Source organism: Raphanus sativus, chromosome 4 (assembly GCF_000801105.2).
Source record: "Raphanus sativus cultivar WK10039 chromosome 4, ASM80110v3, whole genome shotgun sequence".
Taxonomy (NCBI): domain Eukaryota; kingdom Viridiplantae; phylum Streptophyta; class Magnoliopsida; order Brassicales; family Brassicaceae; genus Raphanus; species Raphanus sativus.
The window spans coordinates 3,823,140-3,843,729 of NC_079514.1; the positions used below are offsets into that span (position 1 = coordinate 3,823,140).

The 20,590-nt window shown below is 34.1% G+C and overlaps 5 protein-coding genes across 6 annotated transcripts; 3 read left to right on the forward strand and 2 right to left on the reverse strand.

Annotated features, from left to right (window-relative positions):
• On the reverse strand, positions 1-505 carry LOC108851695 (uncharacterized). Its single transcript, XM_018625157.2, has one exon. The coding sequence runs from the start codon at positions 396-398 to the stop codon at positions 210-212; it is 189 nt and encodes a 62-aa protein (XP_018480659.1). The 5' UTR covers positions 399-505; the 3' UTR covers positions 1-209.
• A 1,779-nt stretch (positions 506-2,284) lies between these two features.
• On the reverse strand, positions 2,285-2,823 carry LOC108851504 (uncharacterized). The gene has a single exon (XM_018624944.2). The coding sequence runs from the start codon at positions 2,674-2,676 to the stop codon at positions 2,470-2,472; it is 207 nt and encodes a 68-aa protein (XP_018480446.1). The 5' UTR covers positions 2,677-2,823; the 3' UTR covers positions 2,285-2,469.
• Positions 2,824-4,587: 1,764 nt separating this feature from the next.
• LOC108849285 (protein PELOTA 1) lies at positions 4,588-8,280 on the forward strand. The gene is made up of 16 exons (XM_018622833.2): positions 4,588-4,826; positions 4,919-5,001; positions 5,288-5,363; positions 5,549-5,623; positions 5,705-5,761; positions 6,082-6,127; positions 6,225-6,300; positions 6,400-6,475; positions 6,578-6,610; positions 6,723-6,791; positions 6,900-7,006; positions 7,169-7,241; positions 7,441-7,479; positions 7,570-7,664; positions 7,763-7,869; positions 7,951-8,280. The coding sequence occupies exons 1-16, from the start codon at positions 4,776-4,778 to the stop codon at positions 8,022-8,024; spliced, it is 1,137 nt and encodes a 378-aa protein (XP_018478335.1). The 5' UTR covers positions 4,588-4,775; the 3' UTR covers positions 8,025-8,280.
• A 3,308-nt stretch (positions 8,281-11,588) lies between these two features.
• Positions 11,589-17,119, forward strand: LOC108855212 (uncharacterized). Of its 2 annotated transcripts, XR_008945244.1 has the most exons (21): positions 11,589-11,952; positions 12,033-12,165; positions 12,243-12,379; positions 12,469-12,514; positions 12,592-12,804; positions 12,874-13,380; positions 13,450-13,584; positions 13,653-13,868; positions 13,952-14,041; positions 14,139-14,383; positions 14,471-14,559; positions 14,859-14,899; positions 15,003-15,033; positions 15,120-15,242; positions 15,356-15,573; positions 15,665-15,760; positions 15,858-15,970; positions 16,091-16,226; positions 16,325-16,429; positions 16,521-16,779; positions 16,854-17,119. XR_008945244.1 is itself a non-coding variant. In XM_018628976.2 (20 exons), the coding sequence occupies exons 1-20, from the start codon at positions 11,678-11,680 to the stop codon at positions 16,719-16,721; spliced, it is 3,150 nt and encodes a 1,049-aa protein (XP_018484478.1). In that variant the 5' UTR covers positions 11,589-11,677; the 3' UTR covers positions 16,722-17,119. The 2 variants fall into 2 exon arrangements, 1 of the variants encoding a protein (XP_018484478.1); XM_018628976.2 differs by having other exon boundaries at positions 16,521-17,119.
• A 729-nt stretch (positions 17,120-17,848) lies between these two features.
• On the forward strand, positions 17,849-20,582 carry LOC108854606 (uncharacterized). Its single transcript, XM_018628209.2, has 4 exons — positions 17,849-18,131; positions 18,497-18,722; positions 18,797-18,901; positions 19,599-20,582. The coding sequence occupies exons 2-4, from the start codon at positions 18,533-18,535 to the stop codon at positions 20,306-20,308; spliced, it is 1,005 nt and encodes a 334-aa protein (XP_018483711.1). The 5' UTR covers positions 17,849-18,131; positions 18,497-18,532; the 3' UTR covers positions 20,309-20,582.
• Positions 20,583-20,590: the final 8 nt, after the last annotated feature.

The window sequence follows — 20,590 nt, forward strand, 5'->3', positions numbered from 1 at the left end:
TTAAGGAAATGCTGTCATTATCATAATCTCTATTATATAATTCAATACAATAAATGTTGACAGATCTCTAGCCTGCTCAGTATCCAAAATGGCGAAAAGAATCGTCAGCTGTCATTCATTTACTTGATTAAAAAAATTAGAAGGAAAAAAACATCGATGTCGATGATCAGAAGTTTTCTTTTTTTTTTTTCTCCCAGAAAAGTCGCTAATCAGAAGTTCACTAGATGCGAAGAGTAGTCTGGAACAGGCGACGATGTAGGAGGACAATACACGGATAAATTGCCAATCCGTACGAAGTTGCCGTCCCCTTGCCGCCTCGGAAGAATCACAGCTATGAGTTTAGCGAGACCCGTCGTGTACTCCACCAGTAGCTTAGAAACGATTACCACGGGGATCATGATCGATATGAGACTTGAGTATTGGCCGGAGAAGAATGATCTTGAAGTTTCTTGTATTGTATTTTGGGAGCTGCAAATTGTTAAATGACTTGTGAGAAAGAGAACTCTCTTTATTTGTTAGAGACCGAGGGAGACGAAAGAAGCCAGAGTTTCTCCACTTTGGTCGTCGTTACTCGGACTCGTGTTTCATATTTTAATATATTTCTCTTTTTTTATCATCTAAGTAAATATATTTCTCTTTAAAACAGACAAAATATAAAAATGAACCGCGTACACAATATCATTAGCTGTTCCTCTAGTCAATTACCGATATTCACATGTGTTTTATTTTTACTAGCATAGCTCAGCAGTGACATCACCTAGTTAATTCACCAGCAGTGACATCGCATCTTCATAGCTCAAGTTTCTTGTGAATGTTTCATCAGATGGAGTTGGTCATCTTCAGTTTTATTTATTTTTTTATCAAAAAAAACTTTTTTCCATCTATTCTAGATCCATCTACGATACTTCTTAAATAAAATAAACTTTATTCATCATATATATTTTGACACATATATATACATATTGATATATATTTCATTCTTGTTGGGAAACAGGATGATTTGTCATTCTTTGTATACGCTAGTATAGCAGCATGGTGTTGTCTCCCTCTGACAAACTTTGGTTATTAAAGTCGATGTATTCAATTGACAAATGTATTATATTTAATCATCAATATTAAAAATTATTTTAAAATTTAATGTTATTAAATTTGTTATTTCATAAGATATTATAAAACTAACTATTATAGAATTTGTAAATCTTATAATATTTTAAGTGTTTTAGAATGTTTGAAGTAGTTCTTTTTTTTTTATAAAAAGAAATTTAAATTTCATATCTAAAGATAAAATTATAGAATAGTTTAACAAAAAAATCATATTAAATTTTCGAATCTAACTAAAATTGTTTAAACTAATTAAAAATTAAATCATTTCAAATATTAGATTGAATATATTCGTGTGATAATTAAGTAAGAATATACAAATATAATTATTTATGTTATTTTGATTTGCCATGGCTGTTATTTTTATCATTTTTAAAAATACACTAAAGATTTGCTAATGTTTTGTAAAACTATTAATGTTTCATAAGTTATTAGTTGCCGATCTTCCCATTGCACTTTTCGTTCCAAACCTAAGTTGAGAAAATAAAATGGGATAAAATCTGTTTACTTTCAAGTTCTTACTTTTTTTTTGGATCGACAATGTTAAGAACTTTCAAGTTCTTGTTTCTATCCGTAGTTACAAAATCCCGTTTGCCTACCTCTACCTTCCCATGCTTATGTTGAAACTAAATCGTTTTCAATCGTCCGAAAGTCTTCACGGTCCAAAATTGACTTCTAACCAAACTTCGAATGTATATAGTTCATAGACCAAAACAGTTGAACATTCGGAGTTGGAAGCTAAATAATTTAATGAACTTAAACAGATAAAGGCGACTTATCTCAGAGACCAAAACAGTTGAACATTCGGAGTTGGAAGCTAGATAATTTAATGAACTTAAACTGGGTTCCTGTCTAATGGTAAATAATTTGAAGAAAAAACTCAATACGGTAAAGCCACTAAAATTCAAATCCCGGTTTCTATAGAATTAACATTTTAATATTGTTAGGAATATAGGACCGAAACGTTACAACACGTGATTAATCTGTCAGTATACTCCATATAATTCAGAAAAAAACTTATCTTAGAGAAGTTATATTCTTCTCCCTTCTTATTTTTCATCTATTTCTGACGTCATATAAACTGAAGTTATTACTTATTCATCGTCATAAATGTGCATAACACCGTAAAAAAAAAAAATTCTTGGAAGATTATCATCGTACGTCATTAGGTAAAGATCAGGAGTTCATCAAAGATATATAACTTTCTATTATATTTCGATACAAAAATTTACAGAGTTCATCACAATCTAGAGAAAGAGAGGCAGAGATACACTCAGTGGAAAAAACCTCAGCCGTCACTCTTAGTTTAGATCAAGAAAGAGGAGAAGACCCGAAGCAAAGTCTTTGATTAAAAAGTCTTCGAGCAGATCAGAAGTCTACGAGATGAGAAGAAAAGTCAGGAAACGGCGACGACCGGTTAGTACTCGAAGGAGAAGGACAAGGCAAGATGAAACCGCCAACTCTTACGACGTTTCTGTCCTCGCCTTGCCGTCTAGGAAGCATCCCGGCGGTGAGTTTAGCGAGAGCTGATGTGTACTCCACCAGTAGCTCAGCGAGGATTACGACAGAGATCATGGTCGATGATAACTTGAGAATCAGGTGAGGGATTAGAAGAGGAAGAAGAAGGATCTAGAAAGTCTCTTGCGTTTTCTTCTTTTGTTCTGAGAGAGAGAGAGAGAGAGAGAGAGAGAGAGAGAGAGAGAGAGAGAGAGAGAGAGAGAGAGAGAGCTGTAATGGAAGTTTGGTGGTATGACTTGTGAAGAAGAAAGACCTCTTTGTCTCGTTTATATAGGTAAAGAGAGTTTTGCTTCTTCACTGTTTGTGACAATGACTCTCTGTTTTTGCTTTTTTCATTTATCTAAATAGATAAATAATAACCGCGTCGTACACGCTCAACTACACATTAGCGTTTAGCGGTCTTCGCTAATCTACCGATTATAATAATATGAGTTTTTTATTTTTAATTCACTAATATAATAACTCAGTAAACACATCGTTTTCAAGAAAACTGCACTTGTTGTTGTTGTCTTCTAGATCTCTTTTGTCTAAATCTTTTTTATCTCGATATTATTACTTTTATATTGTAGAACACAAGCCATATCTGACAAATTCATGAACTATTTTTTGCTGGTCGGATGTTTTATTGCACTTGAGAAAAAAATTATTAACAAGGATACAAGGGATATGGATTTTAAAATTTACTAGTATATGATTTGGAACTCTAATCACATATCATTTGGCATATGATTGGAGCTTACAGATTGTAGATTTTGTGCTAATACTTTATGGCAATATCAGATATTTTGTTCTGATTCTCCAAGGAGGAGACATTATTAATTTATGTTAGTAAAATCAGTATCGTTTAAACAATTATAAAGGCCATGTCAAGCTTAACGCGTTCACAACTTGGCTGCTGTAATATAGTCACATAAAACCAATATATGTATCGAAATCGTATAAGTTAGGCAATTTATAATTAGGTATGAGTTGTAGTTGACTGTAAGTTGTATCTGAATTAAATAATTGTTAATTACCTAAGCCACGACCTAGTCCTTGATGACACGCACGTACAGACACATATATATATGTATAGTCCACTTTTCTGTAGGTTTGTTTTCGTATTTATAAACTTTATAAACATAACTGCTTATCTATGGAGATGCGATGACGCCGATGAGATGGATGCGAAATGAATCGATATCATTCAAATTCATGAAATAAATATATTGTTCTCAGTCGCGCACTCATCACGTCTCGCCATGCATTAACATCGTTCAAAGTTGTGCCTCAGTTAAGAATAGCAAGTTTTTTTTTTTTTTTGACTGAATTTTTGCATAGAATAGCAAGTTATAATGAAAAAGCTTAATTGGACTCAACATGTCAACATCCCAGAAAGAAATGACCTAAGATCTAATACGAATTTCATACAAAAAGGAAGATCTGATAAGAATTTATTCTTTCTTTTTGGGCAACTAGTACCAAAATGACCTTTCACAAATAAAAAAAACTAGTACCAAATGATGTCATACATACCCCTAATAAAAAAATCAGAAATCTAATCAGTTAAATTGGCAGTGAAGTGGACCACATACGAAAGGTGTTTTAATCGGAGAAACTAATTTAATGCCGACAGAAACGTATCACAACGCCGTCCAACATCATCAGCAATTACCATACTTGTATTTTATCAGTAGACAAGTTTAGATTTGATATCGGTTTTGTGTATTTATTTCAAATGTATCTATCTACTGACTTTTGTGTCACTTATGGCTTTCCATTGGTCACTGATTTGATAGTTGGGCCTTAAACTCAAATGGGCTATAAGATGCTCTTCAAAACCTCCTTGTAATGCCCAAATGGGCTATGTAATGAAAATCGTTTGACGCCGAAAAGCTTTTTCTTATCATAACTATTTGAATTGACAAAACTTATTAATAATACACTTAGCGTATTAAATTATGGCCTGTCCTAATCTAGTAAAATTGGAATAAAATAGCATTAGGACTAATAAAGAGCTGTTTGACCTTTTCCTAGAGAGAAGGTGCGAAGCGAGAGAGACTTTTGTCGAAATCGAATCTGTGCGTCTCCTGGATTGAATCTCTGAAGCTCTCATCCACCAACTGCCCTTGTCAACAGGTTCTGTTAGAGAACGTATCCTTTAAAAGCCGGACAAGATGAAGATCGTTCGCAGGGATTTCGTTCGTAATGGACCCGGAAGCGTTAAGGTTTGATTTGATTCTTTGGTGGCTCATGTTTGAAGCCCTAAGCTTTAGCTGCAATTCAATTGCTTTGCTGAGTGAATTTTGTTTGAGGGTAGATGGTGGCTGAGGACTCTGATGATCTCTGGTATGCTTATAACCTCATTGCTACTGGTGATAGTGTAATGGCTGTCACTTTTAGGTACACTCTCCCTTTCTTTCAAATTCAATTCACCTTGTAAAATTCATTGGGGGTTTTGTAAGAATTTCATGAAAATCTTGGTGTTTGGTTATCGATTATATCATGCATGGAGTTAGCAGTTATTGTTTTTTTTTTTTGTTTTGTTTTGTTTGACAAGTTAATAACAAGCAAGGAATTTATGTTTGCCACTTGTGTTCTTAGTATGGTTTTGATTGAGACTAGTGCTGGATTATGAACATTTATTAAAAAGGCGTTTACGATTTTTATTGTTTTTCCCTGGCATCAGAAAGGTTCAGAGAGAGGTACCTGGTGGGGGAAGAGACTCTGAGCGGGTTAGACTGAAGCTCGAAGTACAAGTTGAGGTATGTTTTTATGGGTTTTGGTTTGCACATTTTATTAATACTTTTCTGCTGCCATCACAATAAATGTAGTAGTATATTGCTTTGCATTCATATGGGTTGTCTTTAGCCCTTCGGTCTTGGAAGGTGTCTTTGTCTAATTTTATCCTCTGGTTGTCTTCAATTTTCTTTATTTATATGAATTATAGGAGGTGGACTATGACAAAGACGCGGCTGTTCTGCGCATACGTGGGAAGAATATCCTGGAGAATGATCACGTCAAGGTAGGCTTCCACGCTCACTTTTATCATATATATATTTTTCTTTTTTTGTTTGTGTGTGCTGAAGCTTGTGTTGTTTTGCAGATTGGTGCATTCCATACTTTGGAGATTGAGCTGAAACGACCTTTTGTTTTGAGAAAGGTAGATGCTTCCTGCAATCTAGATCATGTAGTCCATTCGGAACTTTGAATGAAGCAGCGGCACTACATATTTTTTAGATATCTGATTAATTTTCCACAATCTTTTAATATTTATTTTTAGAATGCTTAGAAGTGTCAAATTGCCTTTTAAGTATGCTTGTTAAAGTACACGATCCCATTTAAGCTATCTTGCTGTAGATAGTAGGTCTTGATGTTGTTTCTATAGCAGCCTGCTTACTATGTTGGTGATTGATTTGAACTTTTCGCTTCTTTTCTAAAACTTCTGTTATAATTGGATATGTGTACATGTGTAACTTTCAGGGAATTTGGGACTCACTGGCTCTTGATACACTCAAGCAGGCTTCAGGTATCCTGCTCTTTTGATTTTGTATATGCTCATAGGCCTGGAAATCAATATTTATTCCGGTCTCAGGTTTATTTTACTTTTTTTTTCCCTTGCATAGATCCCGCTGCTAGTGCTGATCTCGCTGTAGTTCTAATGCAAGAAGGACTTGGACAAATTTTCCTTGTCGGCAGAAGGTACTACTTACTCTAGTTTGTGTTTGAAGAAGTATGAATGGAGTCAAATAAAATCTTTCATTTCTGATCTTGTTTGCTTTATTGTCTAATGATTTGCAGTATCACAAGTAGCCGTGCAAAAATAGAAACATCAATTCCTAGGAAGCATGGGCCTGCTATTGCTGGTTACGAATCTGTATGTTCCTGCACAGTTTCATTACATACATGACCAAAACTATGGCTGATGGAATTTATCTGATATTAACCCTTCAATTTTTTCTTTTGTTTTTTTCTGTAGGCTTTGAAGAAATTCTTTGAGAATGTTCTGCAGGTTTGTTTTGTAGTTCTCAGATTATTCATGTTTCGTATTGTTGTTTTATTGTAACGCCACAAAAAGCGTACCTGAGTTTCACATATTCTAAAAGACTATTGGAATATCACAGGCCTTTGTGAAACATGTTGACTTCAGTGTCGTTCGTTGTGCAGTGATCGCCAGTCCCGGCTTTACAAAGGTAAATTTTTTTTTTTGTATCTCGAGGCTATTTCTAAATTTACAGAGGGTAAAATCATTGTACAAAATGCACACATGATAAGCTTTTTTGATTGTTTATTTTCTTCAGGATCAGTTTCATCGTCATTTGTTATTGGAAGCTGAAAGAAGACAGTTGAGACCTATAATTGAGAACAAATCACGTATAATTCTGGTGCACACAAACTCTGGATATAGGTAGTTTTTCTGTTAAATAGTTTATGCAAACCTGTTAAAATAATGATCTCCTAAAGTTTTAGAAAAATCACGTCTAAGCTTTTTGTATTGTTTTGCTTGTTCACTTTCTATAAAGCCTTCAAAAATTTTCCTTTGATTTCTAACGTTGTGTTTGGTGCACAGACATAGCCTAGGAGAGGTTCTAAATGCCCCCAACGTGATGAATATGATCAAAGATACTAAAGCAGCAAAAGAGGTGATTTGAAATGTCAATTTAGCTTTGATTAATTACATGGTTTTCTTTTCAATTTTTTTTTTTTGAATTGCTCACTCAGAATTGGTTTAGCGTATAAGAATTTATATTGTCTTTTTGGATTATTTTTCTTTCTGGTCGCTTATTTAAATTCATCTTGAAATGGACTGTACGTGCTTGATGTGAATTTTGCCTCTTGCAGGTCAAAGCTCTCAACGATTTCTTCACCATGCTTTCAAATGTGAGGTTCTTTTGCAATGAAGAGATTCTCATCCGTTTTAAGAATATTTTTTCAATGCGTCTTGAGATTCGTTTGCTTTATTTAATCCAGGATCCAGCTCGAGCATGCTATGGGCCAAAACACGTAGAAGTTGCTCATGAGCGAATGGCAGTCCAAACACTTCTCATCACGGATGAGCTTTTCAGGTTCAGTAATGGAAAAGAGTTTACTAAATCCTTATTCGACGACTTTTTGTAATTTCGAAAGGCAAATGTGATTGACGTTATATAATTCTTATGTGCAGGAACTCTGACGTGAAAACAAGGAAGAAGTATGTGGATTTGGTTGAGTCGGTGAAAGATTCAGGAGGAGAGGCTTTTATATTCTCGTCGATGCATGTTTCAGGGGAACGTGAGTGTTTGTTTTTATATCTCTTTTTTTTTTTTTCTTAATTGTGGCAAACTCTCTTATACAGTGTTGATGAACTTGCAGAGTTGGCAACACTCACTGGGATTGCAGCTCTTCTCAGGTTCCCATTACCAGACCTCGAAGACATTGAGATGTAATATATATCCTTCGGCTATAGAAAACAATACAAAAATCATATAGGTCTCTCTCGTTATAATGTTTAGTCTTTGCTCTATAGCTTAAAGTGAGATTTTGTTACTGTGGTCTAAGAAAGCAACTCTTACATTTAGTCGTTCCTGTTTTTTTTCAGCGTTTTTGTGTTTCAATCAATAGGAAACATTATACCTTGTTGAATCTTGAGCTTTGTAATCTATAACATATATTTTTTGATCCGCACAACCGTGCGGATATTTATTTTCATGTTTATATAATATTTGGTTTATTTAATTGGTATATATTTTAAGATTATTTATATATTTAAATGTTTAAATCACTATTTCAACTAAAATAATTTTATAGTTTTCAGGCTGTTAATTAACTAACTATTTCAAATGATCACAAATATATATATATATATATATATATATATATATTGTTTTTTATTATGCATGTATTTTATATTTAATTTATTGTGATCCCGATCCGTAATTCAAAATACTATATTTTCTTGAAAATTTTGTTTTGTTTACTCGGTTTATATAATAAATTATTGTATATATAAAAGTTTAAGAAAATTTAACTTTTTATACATGTATTATATAGTTTATTAATGTTAAACCATTCTACCAACATATTATATTTTTAGAATAAATGTTTTATATTTATGAAAATAAAATATACTAACTTATCAATTTAAAATATTTATTTTTGAACTGAGATTTAAATAATTTTATCATATTTAATTTAATATAGTAGTTTTAATTAAAATGTTAGATTTGTTAGAAATGCCATACTTTAGAATTATTTTGTATTTAGTTTACTATAATTCTGACCCGCAATTCAAAGTGCTAGATTACTTTTAGTAGTTTGTTTTGTTTATTCAGTTTATATAATAGATTATTGTATATACAAAATTTAAAGATAAGTTAATTTTTATACATGTTATATAATTAAACAGAAATGGATATTGCTTTCCAACAAAATCTTTTTAAAATCTTTTTAAAATGTATTTTTGAAAAGTAATCATTTTAAGTGGCTATTATTATCATTACAATGTTTTATATAATTTTTTTTTGTTTACAAATCAAAACTAAATTAAATTTAAATTTTTGATTATATTTTATGACAACTAAAATTGAAATTAATCAACTTTCGAAAATAAATATTGAAAAGATTCTGAAAAGATTCTTTAAAGATTTTGTTAGAATTTTCTTAAATTAATATTTATTTTTAGTTTAAATAAAAATGAATATAATAAATGATATTATTTAATATGAAGATTAATCATAGATAAAATTGCAATGTGACCAAGTTTAGTAAGTAATCCGTTTTTTTGAAATCACATATGAATTAGAATTCATGACTTCTGTTTTAATATAATAGATAGATAAAACCTGATTTCTTATACGCATGCATTTCCATTTTGAAATTTACAAATGTTCATATGAACGTTAGGTGTGTTTTTACATTTGATACAATACCATTGGACCAAGATCTTCTTTCTACCGGTTAGGTTACTTGCTTCTCAGTACTTGCTGTTAGTATGAATGCCATTAAAGTTCATATAATTAAAACTTATGAGCATTCCACACATACAAATTAGCTATTGTAAAGTTTTAACAAACTAAATTTTAAAATCTTCCAAAACCAGTGACGTTGACAAATTTTATCTATACTATTATTTGCGAAGTAAATTTTCGCAACGGAGCTCCCACGTTAAAATTTAGAGCGGTTAATATCGATATTACCCTTAATGAATAAAGTATATAATTAAGCTAAAAATAAAAACGAAAATTAATTTATTTTATTAAATTGATTAAACTTAATAATAGTAAGATTTATCCAAAATTTAAAAATATATTAAAATATAAATATAATTCATATAAATATGTAATGTTATCTGAATTTTTTTAACTATAAAGGTGGAAACATAAAGTATATAACTAAATATTAATCAAATAATTTTTTAAAATTTTATATAATTGAGAAGAGAATATTAAGTGACTTAAAATATATAATTAAACTAAAAATAAAAACAAAAATTAATTTATTTGATTAATAATTGATTAAAATTAATAATAGTAAGATTTATCCAAAATCTAAAAATATTTTAAACTATAAATATAATTCTTATATGTATGTTGTGTTGTTATCTGAATTTTTTAAATATAAAGTTGAAAACATAAAGTATATAACTAAATATTAAACAGATAAAATTCTTAATTTTATATAATTTAAAAGGGAATATTAAGTGACTTTTAAGATTTATTTCTATATAATAAAATAAAATTATTAAATTTAAATAATTTAAAAGAGAATATTAAATGAATTTTAAGATTTATTTCGTATATAATAAAATATATAATTTAACTACAGAATAAAAACGAATTTAAATGATTTTAACTAAATAAGTGATGAAAATTATATTAATAACAAGAAGAATTATCTGAAACCTATATATTTTAAACATAAAAGATAATTTTTATATATATTGTGTGGTTATCTGAAATTATCTTTTAATAATAAATTTAAAATAAATAAAAAAACAGAAAATACATAATTAAAGATTAATCAAGAAAAATTATTAATTTTATATAACTAAAAAAAATAACAATTAGTTTATTCTATTATTTTCAAAATGATTTTCCTTTTCTCACGGTAAAATTTAAAGCGTTTAAAATCTTCATTACCCTTAATATATAATTAGATTAGATTTGTTAATATAGAATTACTCACAAATTAAAAATGAATTTCATTAATTTGATTCTCATCATTATCTAAAAATTATAAATTTTGTGATCCAATTTTTTAATTAATTTTATGTAACTGAAAAAGAAAAATTAGTTTATACTACTATTTTCAAAAAGATTTTTCTTCTCTAACGGTAAAAGTTAAAGCGTTTAAAATCTTTATTACCCTTAATAAATAATTAGATTAGATTTGTTAATATAGAATTACTCACAAATTAAAAATGAATTTTATTAATTTAATTCTCATCATTATCTAAAAAATATATATTATGTGATCCAAAATATTTTTACATCAAAATATTTTTAAAATAAATGTAAATACATGTATATAGTTTTATGTATATATATGTGAATATTTTCAAACTTTTTTACGCAATAAAAAATATCTTATTAAAATAAAAAACTTTATTTTATATAAAATTAATATTTAGTTAATTATTAAATATATCAATAGCATGAAAATAATTTATTTTAGTGGTTCTCAAATTGATAATATATTTATTTAGTAATTTGTAAAATTATTAAGCCCGCAACTGCGGGCAAAACACCTAGTTTATAAAATATAACAGATCAATTTCATATCGATAATGTTACAAAATAAGCATATATCCTTTTTATAAAAAAAATATAAACTTTGTTTTCTAAATTTTTTCATCCAATTAATTTGTAAGACATTTAAGTCAAATATAAACCTACGTTTCCTACCAATAAATCAACAATACGATACCGACTAATATATATAAAAATTCACCTGGTAAAAAACCGTAAAAGTAAAAGTAAAAAAAAAACAAAAAAAACGAAGAAAAGCAAAAACCCTATTCGCCTGCTCATTCTCCGACAACTCTAGCAAGCAGCAGCAGCAGCAGCCACTGTCTGCTTCAGGAGATCAACCAAATTCAACCATGGCGCAATCTCTGGAGCTTCTCTTGATCCAGTTCCTCATGCCCGACAACGACGCTCGTCGCCAAGCCGAGGATCAGATCAAACGCCTCGCCAAGGATCCTCAGGTCGTCCCCGCCTTAGTCCAGCACCTCCGCACCGCCAAAACCCCCAACGTCCGCCAGCTCGCCGCCGTCCTCCTCCGTAAAAGAATCACCGGACACTGGGCCAAGCTTTCTCCGCAGACGAAACAGGAAGTTAAACAGTCTTTAATCGAAAGCATCACCGTAGAGAATAGGTGTCTCTCTCACTTCCCCTCTCTATGTTTTTTAAAATTGGGATTTTAAAAATTTATTTATTTTAATTTTGATTTTACAGTCCACCTGTGAGACGTGCTAGTGCCAATGTTGTGAGTGTGGTAGCAAAGTACGCTGTTCCAGCTGGAGAGTGGCCTGACTTGTTAACGTTTCTCTTCCAGTGTAGTCAGAGTGCTCAAGAGGATCACCGTGAAGTATGTACCTTTTTTTGTAGTATATTATTACTTAGCTTAATTAATCTTGTTTTTTTTTGTTGTTGTTTGTAATGTAGGTGGCGTTGATCCTTTTCAGCTCTTTGACTGAAACTATTGGGAACACGTTTAGGCCTTACTTTGCTGACTTGCAAGCTCTTCTTCTCAAGTGTATGCAAGATGAAAGCAGTAGTCGTGTCAGAGTTGCTGCTCTCAAGTAATTTTTTTTACTTCCTCAACCTGTTCCTCTTCTCTTTCTTTTTTACGGTATCTCTAGTGTTTTTACACAACTCTGTAATGTACCAGGGCAGTTGGCTCTTTTCTTGAGTTCACCAGCGACGGGGATGATGTGGTATGTCTAGCGACTTTTCTCCTCAGTTTAATTTGGTTAATGTTGTTGTAGCGATGTGCTTATGTCATTTCTATCAGGTCAAGTTCCGAGATTTCATCCCCAGCATATTGAACGTAGCGAGAAAATGTATTGCATCTGGCGAGGAGGATGTTGCTATACTTGCTTTTGAGATTTTTGATGAGCTGATTGAGTCTCCTGCTCCTCTTCTTGGTGATTCTGTCAAATCAATCGTGCAGTTCTCTCTTGAAGTCTCATGTAATCAGACCCTTGAAAGTAGCACCCGCCACCAGGTTAGGAGAATTATTCTCTTTTGAGGTTCGAGTTATGATTCCTTATGCCTTACTCCATTCATTGACCAGGCAATCCAAATAGTTTCATGGTTGGCCAAGTACAAATACACTTCCCTTAAAAAACACAAGCTAGTCGTACCGATTTTGCAAGTTATGTGCCCCTTACTCGCCGAGTCATCCGATCAAGAAGACGATGATGATGATCTCGCTACCGACCGTGCAGCTGCTGAAGTTATCGACACACTAGCTATGAACCTCCCAAAGCATGTCTTCCCCACTGTTTTCGAGTTTTCTTCCACTTATTGTCAGAGTACGGATCTGAAGTTTCGTGAAGCTTCTGTAACTGCTCTAGGTGTTATATCAGAGGGTTGCTACGATCTTATCAAAGAGAAGCTGGACATTGTTCTGAATATAGTCTTGGGAGCTTTGAGAGACCCTGAGAAAATGGTTCGAGGGGCTGCATCGTTTTCACTAGGCCAATTCGCAGAGTATCTTCAGCCTGAGATCCTGTCACATTATCAGAGTTTTCTTCCGTGTGTTCTGAATGCGATTGAAGATACATCTGAGGAAGTGAAGGTAAAAATTTAAAGCATGATAACATGGAAACGTTAGTTTATTAGTAACGTTTCTCATTACTGTTCACAGGAGAAGTCATACTATGCTTTAGCAGCATTCTGTGAGAACATGGGAGAGGAGATTGTTTCTTACCTTGATCCTTTAATGGGGAAGCTCATGGCAGCTCTCCAGAATAGTCCGCGTAATTTGCAAGAGACTTGCATGGTACGCAAACAAATCTTTGCCAGAGTTTTTGAAATATTGATATTAATCTTTGTGCTACTTCCTTGCAGTCGGCAATTGGGTCGGTTGCTGCTGCTGCAGAGCAAGCATTCAATCCATACGCTGGGAGGGTTTTAGAGTCGATGAAGTATTTCATGGTGCTCACTAATGACGAGGATCTTCGTGCCCGTGCAAGGTCTACTGAGCTTGTAGGGATTGTCGCAATGTCTGTTGGGAGAGAAGGGATGGAGGCCATTTTGCCACCTTTCATTGATGCCGCAATATCAGTAATTACCTTACTGTTCTGTATCTTTGAACTAAGTATGTCATTTTTGTGGAAGAGAGAGCTCACAAATCACCAAAATTTCAGGGATTTGGATTGGAGTTCAGTGAGTTGCGAGAATATACTCATGGATTCTTCAGCAACATAGCTGAAATATTGGATGACACTTTTGCCCAGGTGTGTATACATTTCTTTTTAAATAGACTTATAACAGCTTTGACTCCATTGAGTATGTTTAAGTAAACAAAAAAAAAACAAAACAATTCTTCTGCAGTATTTACCTCGCGTTATGCCGTTAGTATTTACTTCGTGCAATCTTGATGATGGGTCTGCGGTCATCGTTGATGAGTCAGACGATGAAAATGTGAACGATTTTGGTGGGGTATCCTCTGATGATGAAGCTCATGATGAGCCCAGGATTCGGAACATAAGCGTAAGAACAGGAGTTTTGGATGAGAAGGCAGCTGCAACTCAAGCTCTTGGCCTGTTTGCACTCCACACTAAATCATCTTTTGCACCGTATCCTTCATCTTTCTCTTAACTTTTTTCTTTTCTTTGAACTTCATACGAGAATCCTTTTTCATTGCTCCTTAACTAACTTATCAGCTACCTGGAGGAATCATTGAAGATCATGGACAAACATTCTGGATATTTTCATGAAGATGTTCGGCTTCAAGCAATCACGGGTTTGAAACGTGAGTTTTCTGTTTATTATCTAACTTCTTGTTCCATTGATTGTCATTGTTAGATGTAGATTTTTCCTTCTTGCGGCCAATATGTGGTCAATTTTCTAGGCCCTTTGCTTTTGTAATATCATGTGCAATATAATGTCCACTCATTTTCGTTAGAAATATGCAGTTTCATCGCATCTGTTATTATTTTAAAAGCTAACGTAATCTATGGGTTAGACTTGACAATGATGGTAGCATTAGAGACGCATTCTACTCTGAGTATCTAAACGTAACTCTTTTTTTTTTATCTGATGGAATTGCAGATATATTGGCCGCAGCACATGCCATTTTCCAGACTCATAATGTAAGGGATTTGATCTTGAATCTTACTATCTTTCTCCCACTTTTCTCCTCTCCTCCCCACCGTTCCAGTTTCTTTTTTTTCTGAGTGTTTGGTTCTTATGCAGGATGGAAGTGGGAAGGCAAATGAAATTCTTGGTAATCCACATTACACAACAATTTGATCTCTTCTCATAACAACAAGAATTACTAGAAGATATTGAAACAGTTCTTGTCCACCGCAGATACCGTTATGAATATATATATCAAAACCATGGCTGAAGATGACGACAAGGAGGTTGTAGCTCAGGCTTGCTTGAGCATTGCAGATATCATGAAGGATTATGGTTACGTAGCCATTCAAAACTGTGGGTCTCTCTATTCTTGTTAGAGTCAGTTTTATAAAAAAATTAATTCATGATATTCAGTTATCATTTCTACTCTTGGACGGACACTTGTGCTGAAGACATTTGTTTCGTAGATTTACCAGCCCTTGTTGATGCGACATTGCTGCTGCTGAGGGAGAAAGCAGCTTGCCAGCAGGTAGAAGATGAGAGTGATGACGATGATGATGATGCTGGACATGATGAAGTTCTCATGGATGCAGTTTCCGACCTCCTCCCGGCCTTTGCAAAGTGTATGGGGTCTCATTTTGAGCCCGTCTTTGCAAATTTCTTCGAACCGTTGATGAAATTCGCAGTGCGTATTAATAACTACAGCATTCATTCATCCCCATAACTTGTTTCATTGAAGTTGGAGGCGCTTACTTTCACTTTCTTGTGTTCTGTAGAAAGCTTCACGTCCTCCACAGGATAGGACGATGGTAGTTGCCAGTCTTGCTGAAGTTGCTCAAGACATGGGTGCTCCAATCGCTGCCTATGTTGATGTGATTTTCCTCATCTTATATCTTATGCTCTCTATGATCCGTTTCTATATGTTGAAACTATATTAAAACCAAACATTGTGAATATTTTTTTTGGCAGAGGGTAATGCCCTTGGTGCTCAAAGAACTGGGGTCACGTCATGCAACCAATAGAAGGAATGCAGCTTTCTGTGTCGGAGAGCTATGCAAAAACGGGGGTGAAACTGCTCTTAAGTATCCTTTTCAAGGCGTAAAGACTTTTGTCCATTGATTTATATGCTTATCTGTCGTCCATCTTCTGTCTTTTTTTTTTCTGTCACATGCCACATTTGTCTTCCCTTGATTCAATACCAGATATTTTAATGATGTGCTACGTGGAATTTACCCGCTTTTCGGGGAGTCAGAGACAGACCTTGGTGTTAGGGATAATGCAGCAGGTGCAACCGCAAGGATGATTGTTGTTCATCCTCAGTTAGTCCCACTAAATCAAGTATGATCTCGGACTAGCCCAGTTTTTCTATTTGTTTGCTTACCTCATGGAACCTTGTGGAAACACTGTACTCATTCCATAAGTTATATATAATCCAGGTACTTCCAGTGTTGCTAAAATGTCTACCTCTAAAGGAAGACCAAGAGGAGTCCATGGCTGTATACAGCTGTATATATTCACTTGTTTTGGCATCCAATCCACAGGTACTTTTTTTTCCACTAAAACTTTTCAAGTTCTTACAGGAACATTTTCATTTTGGGGATTAATCCTTGTGCTTGGGATATGCAAAAATAGATCGTGTCACATGTTCCGGACCTGGTTAAAATCTTTGGGCAAGTAGTGGAGTCGCCAGTGGAGAAAGCTGAAGTGAAAGCAATTGTAGGGAGAACTTTCTCCCACCTGATATCGGTTTATGGCGATCAGCTGCATCCATTAATAAGTGGTCTACCTCCTTCTCAAGCTAACGCTCTTGCTGCGTTTGCTTCTAGTAGCTGATCATCTTTCTCTTGTGAACTATATATACTGTCCCTCAAAAGCTGAAAACTGTCTTCAGGTATTTTTTGTTTTTGTTTTTGTTTTTTTGACATCTATTCTTGCTCATTTGAGCCCTCATATCTTTGGTTTTAGATATCCGGATTAGCATTTGGGGAAGAGGGGGTGTTTTGCTCTATGTTGTTTTCTCTAGAGTTTTGTCCTCAATTGTTCATCTCATTTCTCCATTTATTTGTAATTTTTTTTAAAGCTTGCAAGTTATTTGAGTTGGGGATGGGTAAAATTGTTACTGTATTTTACCCTTCATATGTTTCTTTTACAATATTGTATTGTGGCCTTTATAAATGTTTTGGTAGAGTATACATTGCTCATTAGCAGTAAATACAATGTTGTTTCGAATAGCCTCGTTTCAATTTTCTTGTTGTTTTCAATAGATTTATATAGAGATTTCTTACTTCTTTTGCCACGTATATTATTATCTTTCGTGCAGCACTTTAAAAAAAAAAAAGAGTAGTGGCCTTATTAATGAGGCATTGACAGAAAGGACTAACTATGTTTATGTATGTGAATTTTATTTTAGATTCATCAAGATCATGTGCTTCTGTTTGTATTACATATGTTCACTAATCGCTTAGAAAGGAAATATGAATAGTGGTCCAATTTTTTTTGGAAAGCTCTCTTCTGACTACATTTGTTTAGCTTCTTGATATGATTTGATCCTTCTGATTTTTTATCATCTAGGTGGTGAAGTGAATATAATTTGCACATACTGGAAAATATGCACAGTTTGGTCATCAAACTTTGGTGTATTCAATCAAAGGCTTTTAAGAATGTTGGTTGTGGAGTTTAATTTTTGGCACTTTTGTTTGGGTTAGGTTTCCTAATGAAGAAATCGTTAGGGAATTATTATCTGAGGAGCTACCGTATATAATAAACTAAATTAATCAGAATCTCCAATTAAATGCAATGTTTAATTTAAAAATGGAATTAAAACACAATTTCAAAGCTGGGGTTATTCAACCACCGGGAGCGTCATCCATGGGACGCGTGCGGTAATTTTAGTTTTTATTATTATTACTGTAGTATTATTTTTCTATATCTAATAGTATGTATGAACAATAAGGAGCAAGCGAAGTAGTGTGAGGCGCCGTCTCTTCAACCTCTTGCTCCTCCGCTTATTTTATTTTCTGAGGAGGTTTAATTGTAAAAGTTTTACGGAACCATATATCATCGCGCGAAAACCCGGATTCTTCCCGATTTTCTCTGAAAGAGACTCTGTAGATTGTAGAAACTGCAACAACAACAACGAGAGAAAGAGCGAAGATTAGAAAAAAAAAAGCCAGGAGAAATTGACAGAGTCAATAAAGGGGGATAGATAATGGAGCCCTAATGTCCATCGTTTATCCTAATGAGGTTCGTTGGTATTGCGATTATTATTCTCCTCTCCTCTCCTTAGCTCTCGCTCGCTCGCTCACTCACTCACTCGACACCTTTGTATTTGAGTAGTGAATTGTGATTGCGATGTTTTCGGGGGTAGCAATTAATGCTGTTAGTAGTAGTTAGCTTCATGTTCAAGTCAAGTATCTCTCGCTCTCTCTCTCTCTCTCTTCGTATATTAAGCCGTTTCGGAGACTTGCTCTTTTATCATATCCTCCCCCATTGATTCATCTCCTTTGTGTATTATTAAGCATTTGTTGGCTTTTTTTTTTTTTAAGAATTAATTGTTCAGGTTGACTTGTATATCCATATTGTATTCATCTCGTAATCGATGTATGCAGGTTATGTTTGGATGGTAGAGACGGTTTTGAGTTACAATGAGTACACGAAGAAACGGCTTTTCCAAGCAGCAGCGAGGTGAGAAAGTTTGTGGGCCGAATTGGATGTTGATTGCAGGGGGTGCCTTGTTGAGCACTTTGTCCTTCCGCTTTGGTTGGAGACTCAGGCAGTCGTCTCTTGATTTCAACCCTCCTCAATCCACTCCCTCCTCTCTTGGTGGATTCAAAGGTTACTTGCTTTTGTAGTTTTGGTTCTAGCTTTCATCCCTGAATGAATATGTTTGTTTGTTTGTTTGTTTATAGCCAATGGAACATCCGAGAGGGAAAAATCTCTGGGTTGTTGTTTGCACTCCAACACCTCTTCATGTCCCCATAATGATGATTTTTGTTGCTTCCGCTCCATTCCAGGTCTTATACTTTGCTACTTTCTTTCTTTCTTTTTTAATTTTTTTTGTTACAGATAAATATCAGTATAAGCTGCTAAAATGAAAAAAAAAACTATATGCTACTTTCATGCCTTGCATCATCTCTTACTGGGTTTCCTTTCATCAACATTTGAAGTGTAAACTATGTCAGTAAAAATCTCGTTGGAAGAATTTTTCTTTAGTGTTCTAGCTTTGTATTATCTTGCCTAGTGTTGTCGTTGACTGGCAGTTAGAGAACATGTACTTGATATGGTCATGTATGAACTTAAAAAAAAAAACTAGGGACTCCATTTTGAAGTTGTAGAGTGCTTAACTCAGTTTACAAGATTTTTCATCTTTTTAAGTACTGATTTTGCCCTGTGTTACAAAAAGAAAGTACTGGTTGAGCCTTAATAATTATTGATATTGTGGCATATTATCATTGATATGGCATCAGTAAAAGCTTGCACTAGGGAAGCAGATTCTATCCTAACGACGGCTGTTTCTAGTTACTGACTGCTGGCAATAATTACAAGAGTTGTCATCATCTAGAAACCATATTTATAAGATTCGTACCATTTATATCTGCAACTGAATTCTGCTTTCATTTAATGGAAAATCTGTGAATCCTCTTCCTCTATCCATGTATACGAGAGGAGTAGTCAGATCTATCAGACGTTGCTATTCTTTTCTCTTTATAGGAACTGAGCATGTGGAGGGAAAAGAGGAGCAGCCAAACGAGCAAATAATATCTGCATCTGACACTTCACTGCCTCTTGTGACGCTTCCTGCTCCATCATACAGCAAAGAGAACGGGGTCATGTGGACTTCTTCTCCTGATCGCTTGGAACTGCCCCCAAAACCATATAATCACCATTCGACCTGCTCGGACTCTCCTTGCGTATCTGAAACCAGCTCAGACATCTTCAGCAAACGAGATGTAATGCAGAAACTGAGGCAACAGCTGAAGAGGCGTGACGACATGGTACTGGAAATGCAGGAACAGATTCTGGAGCTGCAAAACTCGTATAACGCACAAAGGGCACACTCTAGCCATCTCCAGGCACAGCTAGACTCGATGAACAGAGATCTGTTCGAATCAGAAAGAGAAGTTCAGAGACTGAGAAAAGCAATCGCTGATCACAGCTTGGGTAGCAACGGCAAGACATCTCCTGTTGGACCTTGGAGTAACGGGTTTATGGAGAGCGAGAACAATTATGAGTCAGCGGAAACGAGATCAAAGGAGGGAGAGAGAATAGAGATGTTGAGAAAGGAAGTGGAAGAGCTTAAAGAAGTGATAGATGGGAAGGAGTATCTACTAAGGAACTATAAAGAGCAGAAGACTGAGCTTTCGGTGAAGGTGAAAGAGTTGCAGCAGAGATTGGACTCACACTTCCCAAACATATTGTAGGGTTTTTTTTAAGAGTTAGGGCATTGTGCATTCTTGCTAGTTGATTCTCTTCTTTTGGCTTTTGGTACTTTCTGCTTCTTAGAGAAAATGAACGATGATGCACTAAAGATCGATCATCTTTGGAGTCTCTCACTCTGGAGTAATATTTTCAGGTTATTCTCCCTCTCTCTGGCTTTAGCTTTGGGTTTTCGAATGTTTTGATTTTGTTTTTAGTTGTGTCTTGTCTCTGTTTTGATGTAAAGGAAAGTGGTTGTTGAAGATTTTGCCGCTAGAATACTTTGA

Coding starts and splice junctions, on each gene's coding strand:
- LOC108851695 (XM_018625157.2), bottom strand. CDS start 398: ATGATCCCCGTGGTAATCGTTTCTAAGCTACTGGTGGAGTACACGACG.
- LOC108851504 (XM_018624944.2), bottom strand. CDS start 2,676: ATGATCTCTGTCGTAATCCTCGCTGAGCTACTGGTGGAGTACACATCA.
- LOC108849285 (XM_018622833.2), top strand. CDS start 4,776: ATGAAGATCGTTCGCAGGGATTTCGTTCGTAATGGACCCGGAAGCGTT. Junction 6,611..6,722: donor TCTTTGAGAATGTTCTGCAG/GTTTGTTTTGTA, acceptor GGAATATCACAG/GCCTTTGTGAAACATGTTGA. Junction 7,870..7,950: donor GATGCATGTTTCAGGGGAAC/GTGAGTGTTTGT, acceptor ATGAACTTGCAG/AGTTGGCAACACTCACTGGG.
- LOC108855212 (XM_018628976.2), top strand. CDS start 11,678: ATGGCGCAATCTCTGGAGCTTCTCTTGATCCAGTTCCTCATGCCCGAC. Junction 12,515..12,591: donor CCAGCGACGGGGATGATGTG/GTATGTCTAGCG, acceptor CATTTCTATCAG/GTCAAGTTCCGAGATTTCAT. Junction 14,560..14,858: donor AGCAATCACGGGTTTGAAAC/GTGAGTTTTCTG, acceptor ATGGAATTGCAG/ATATATTGGCCGCAGCACAT.
- LOC108854606 (XM_018628209.2), top strand. CDS start 18,533: ATGAGTACACGAAGAAACGGCTTTTCCAAGCAGCAGCGAGGTGAGAAA. Junction 18,723..18,796: donor CTCTCTTGGTGGATTCAAAG/GTTACTTGCTTT, acceptor GTTTGTTTATAG/CCAATGGAACATCCGAGAGG. Junction 18,902..19,598: donor TTGCTTCCGCTCCATTCCAG/GTCTTATACTTT, acceptor TTCTCTTTATAG/GAACTGAGCATGTGGAGGGA.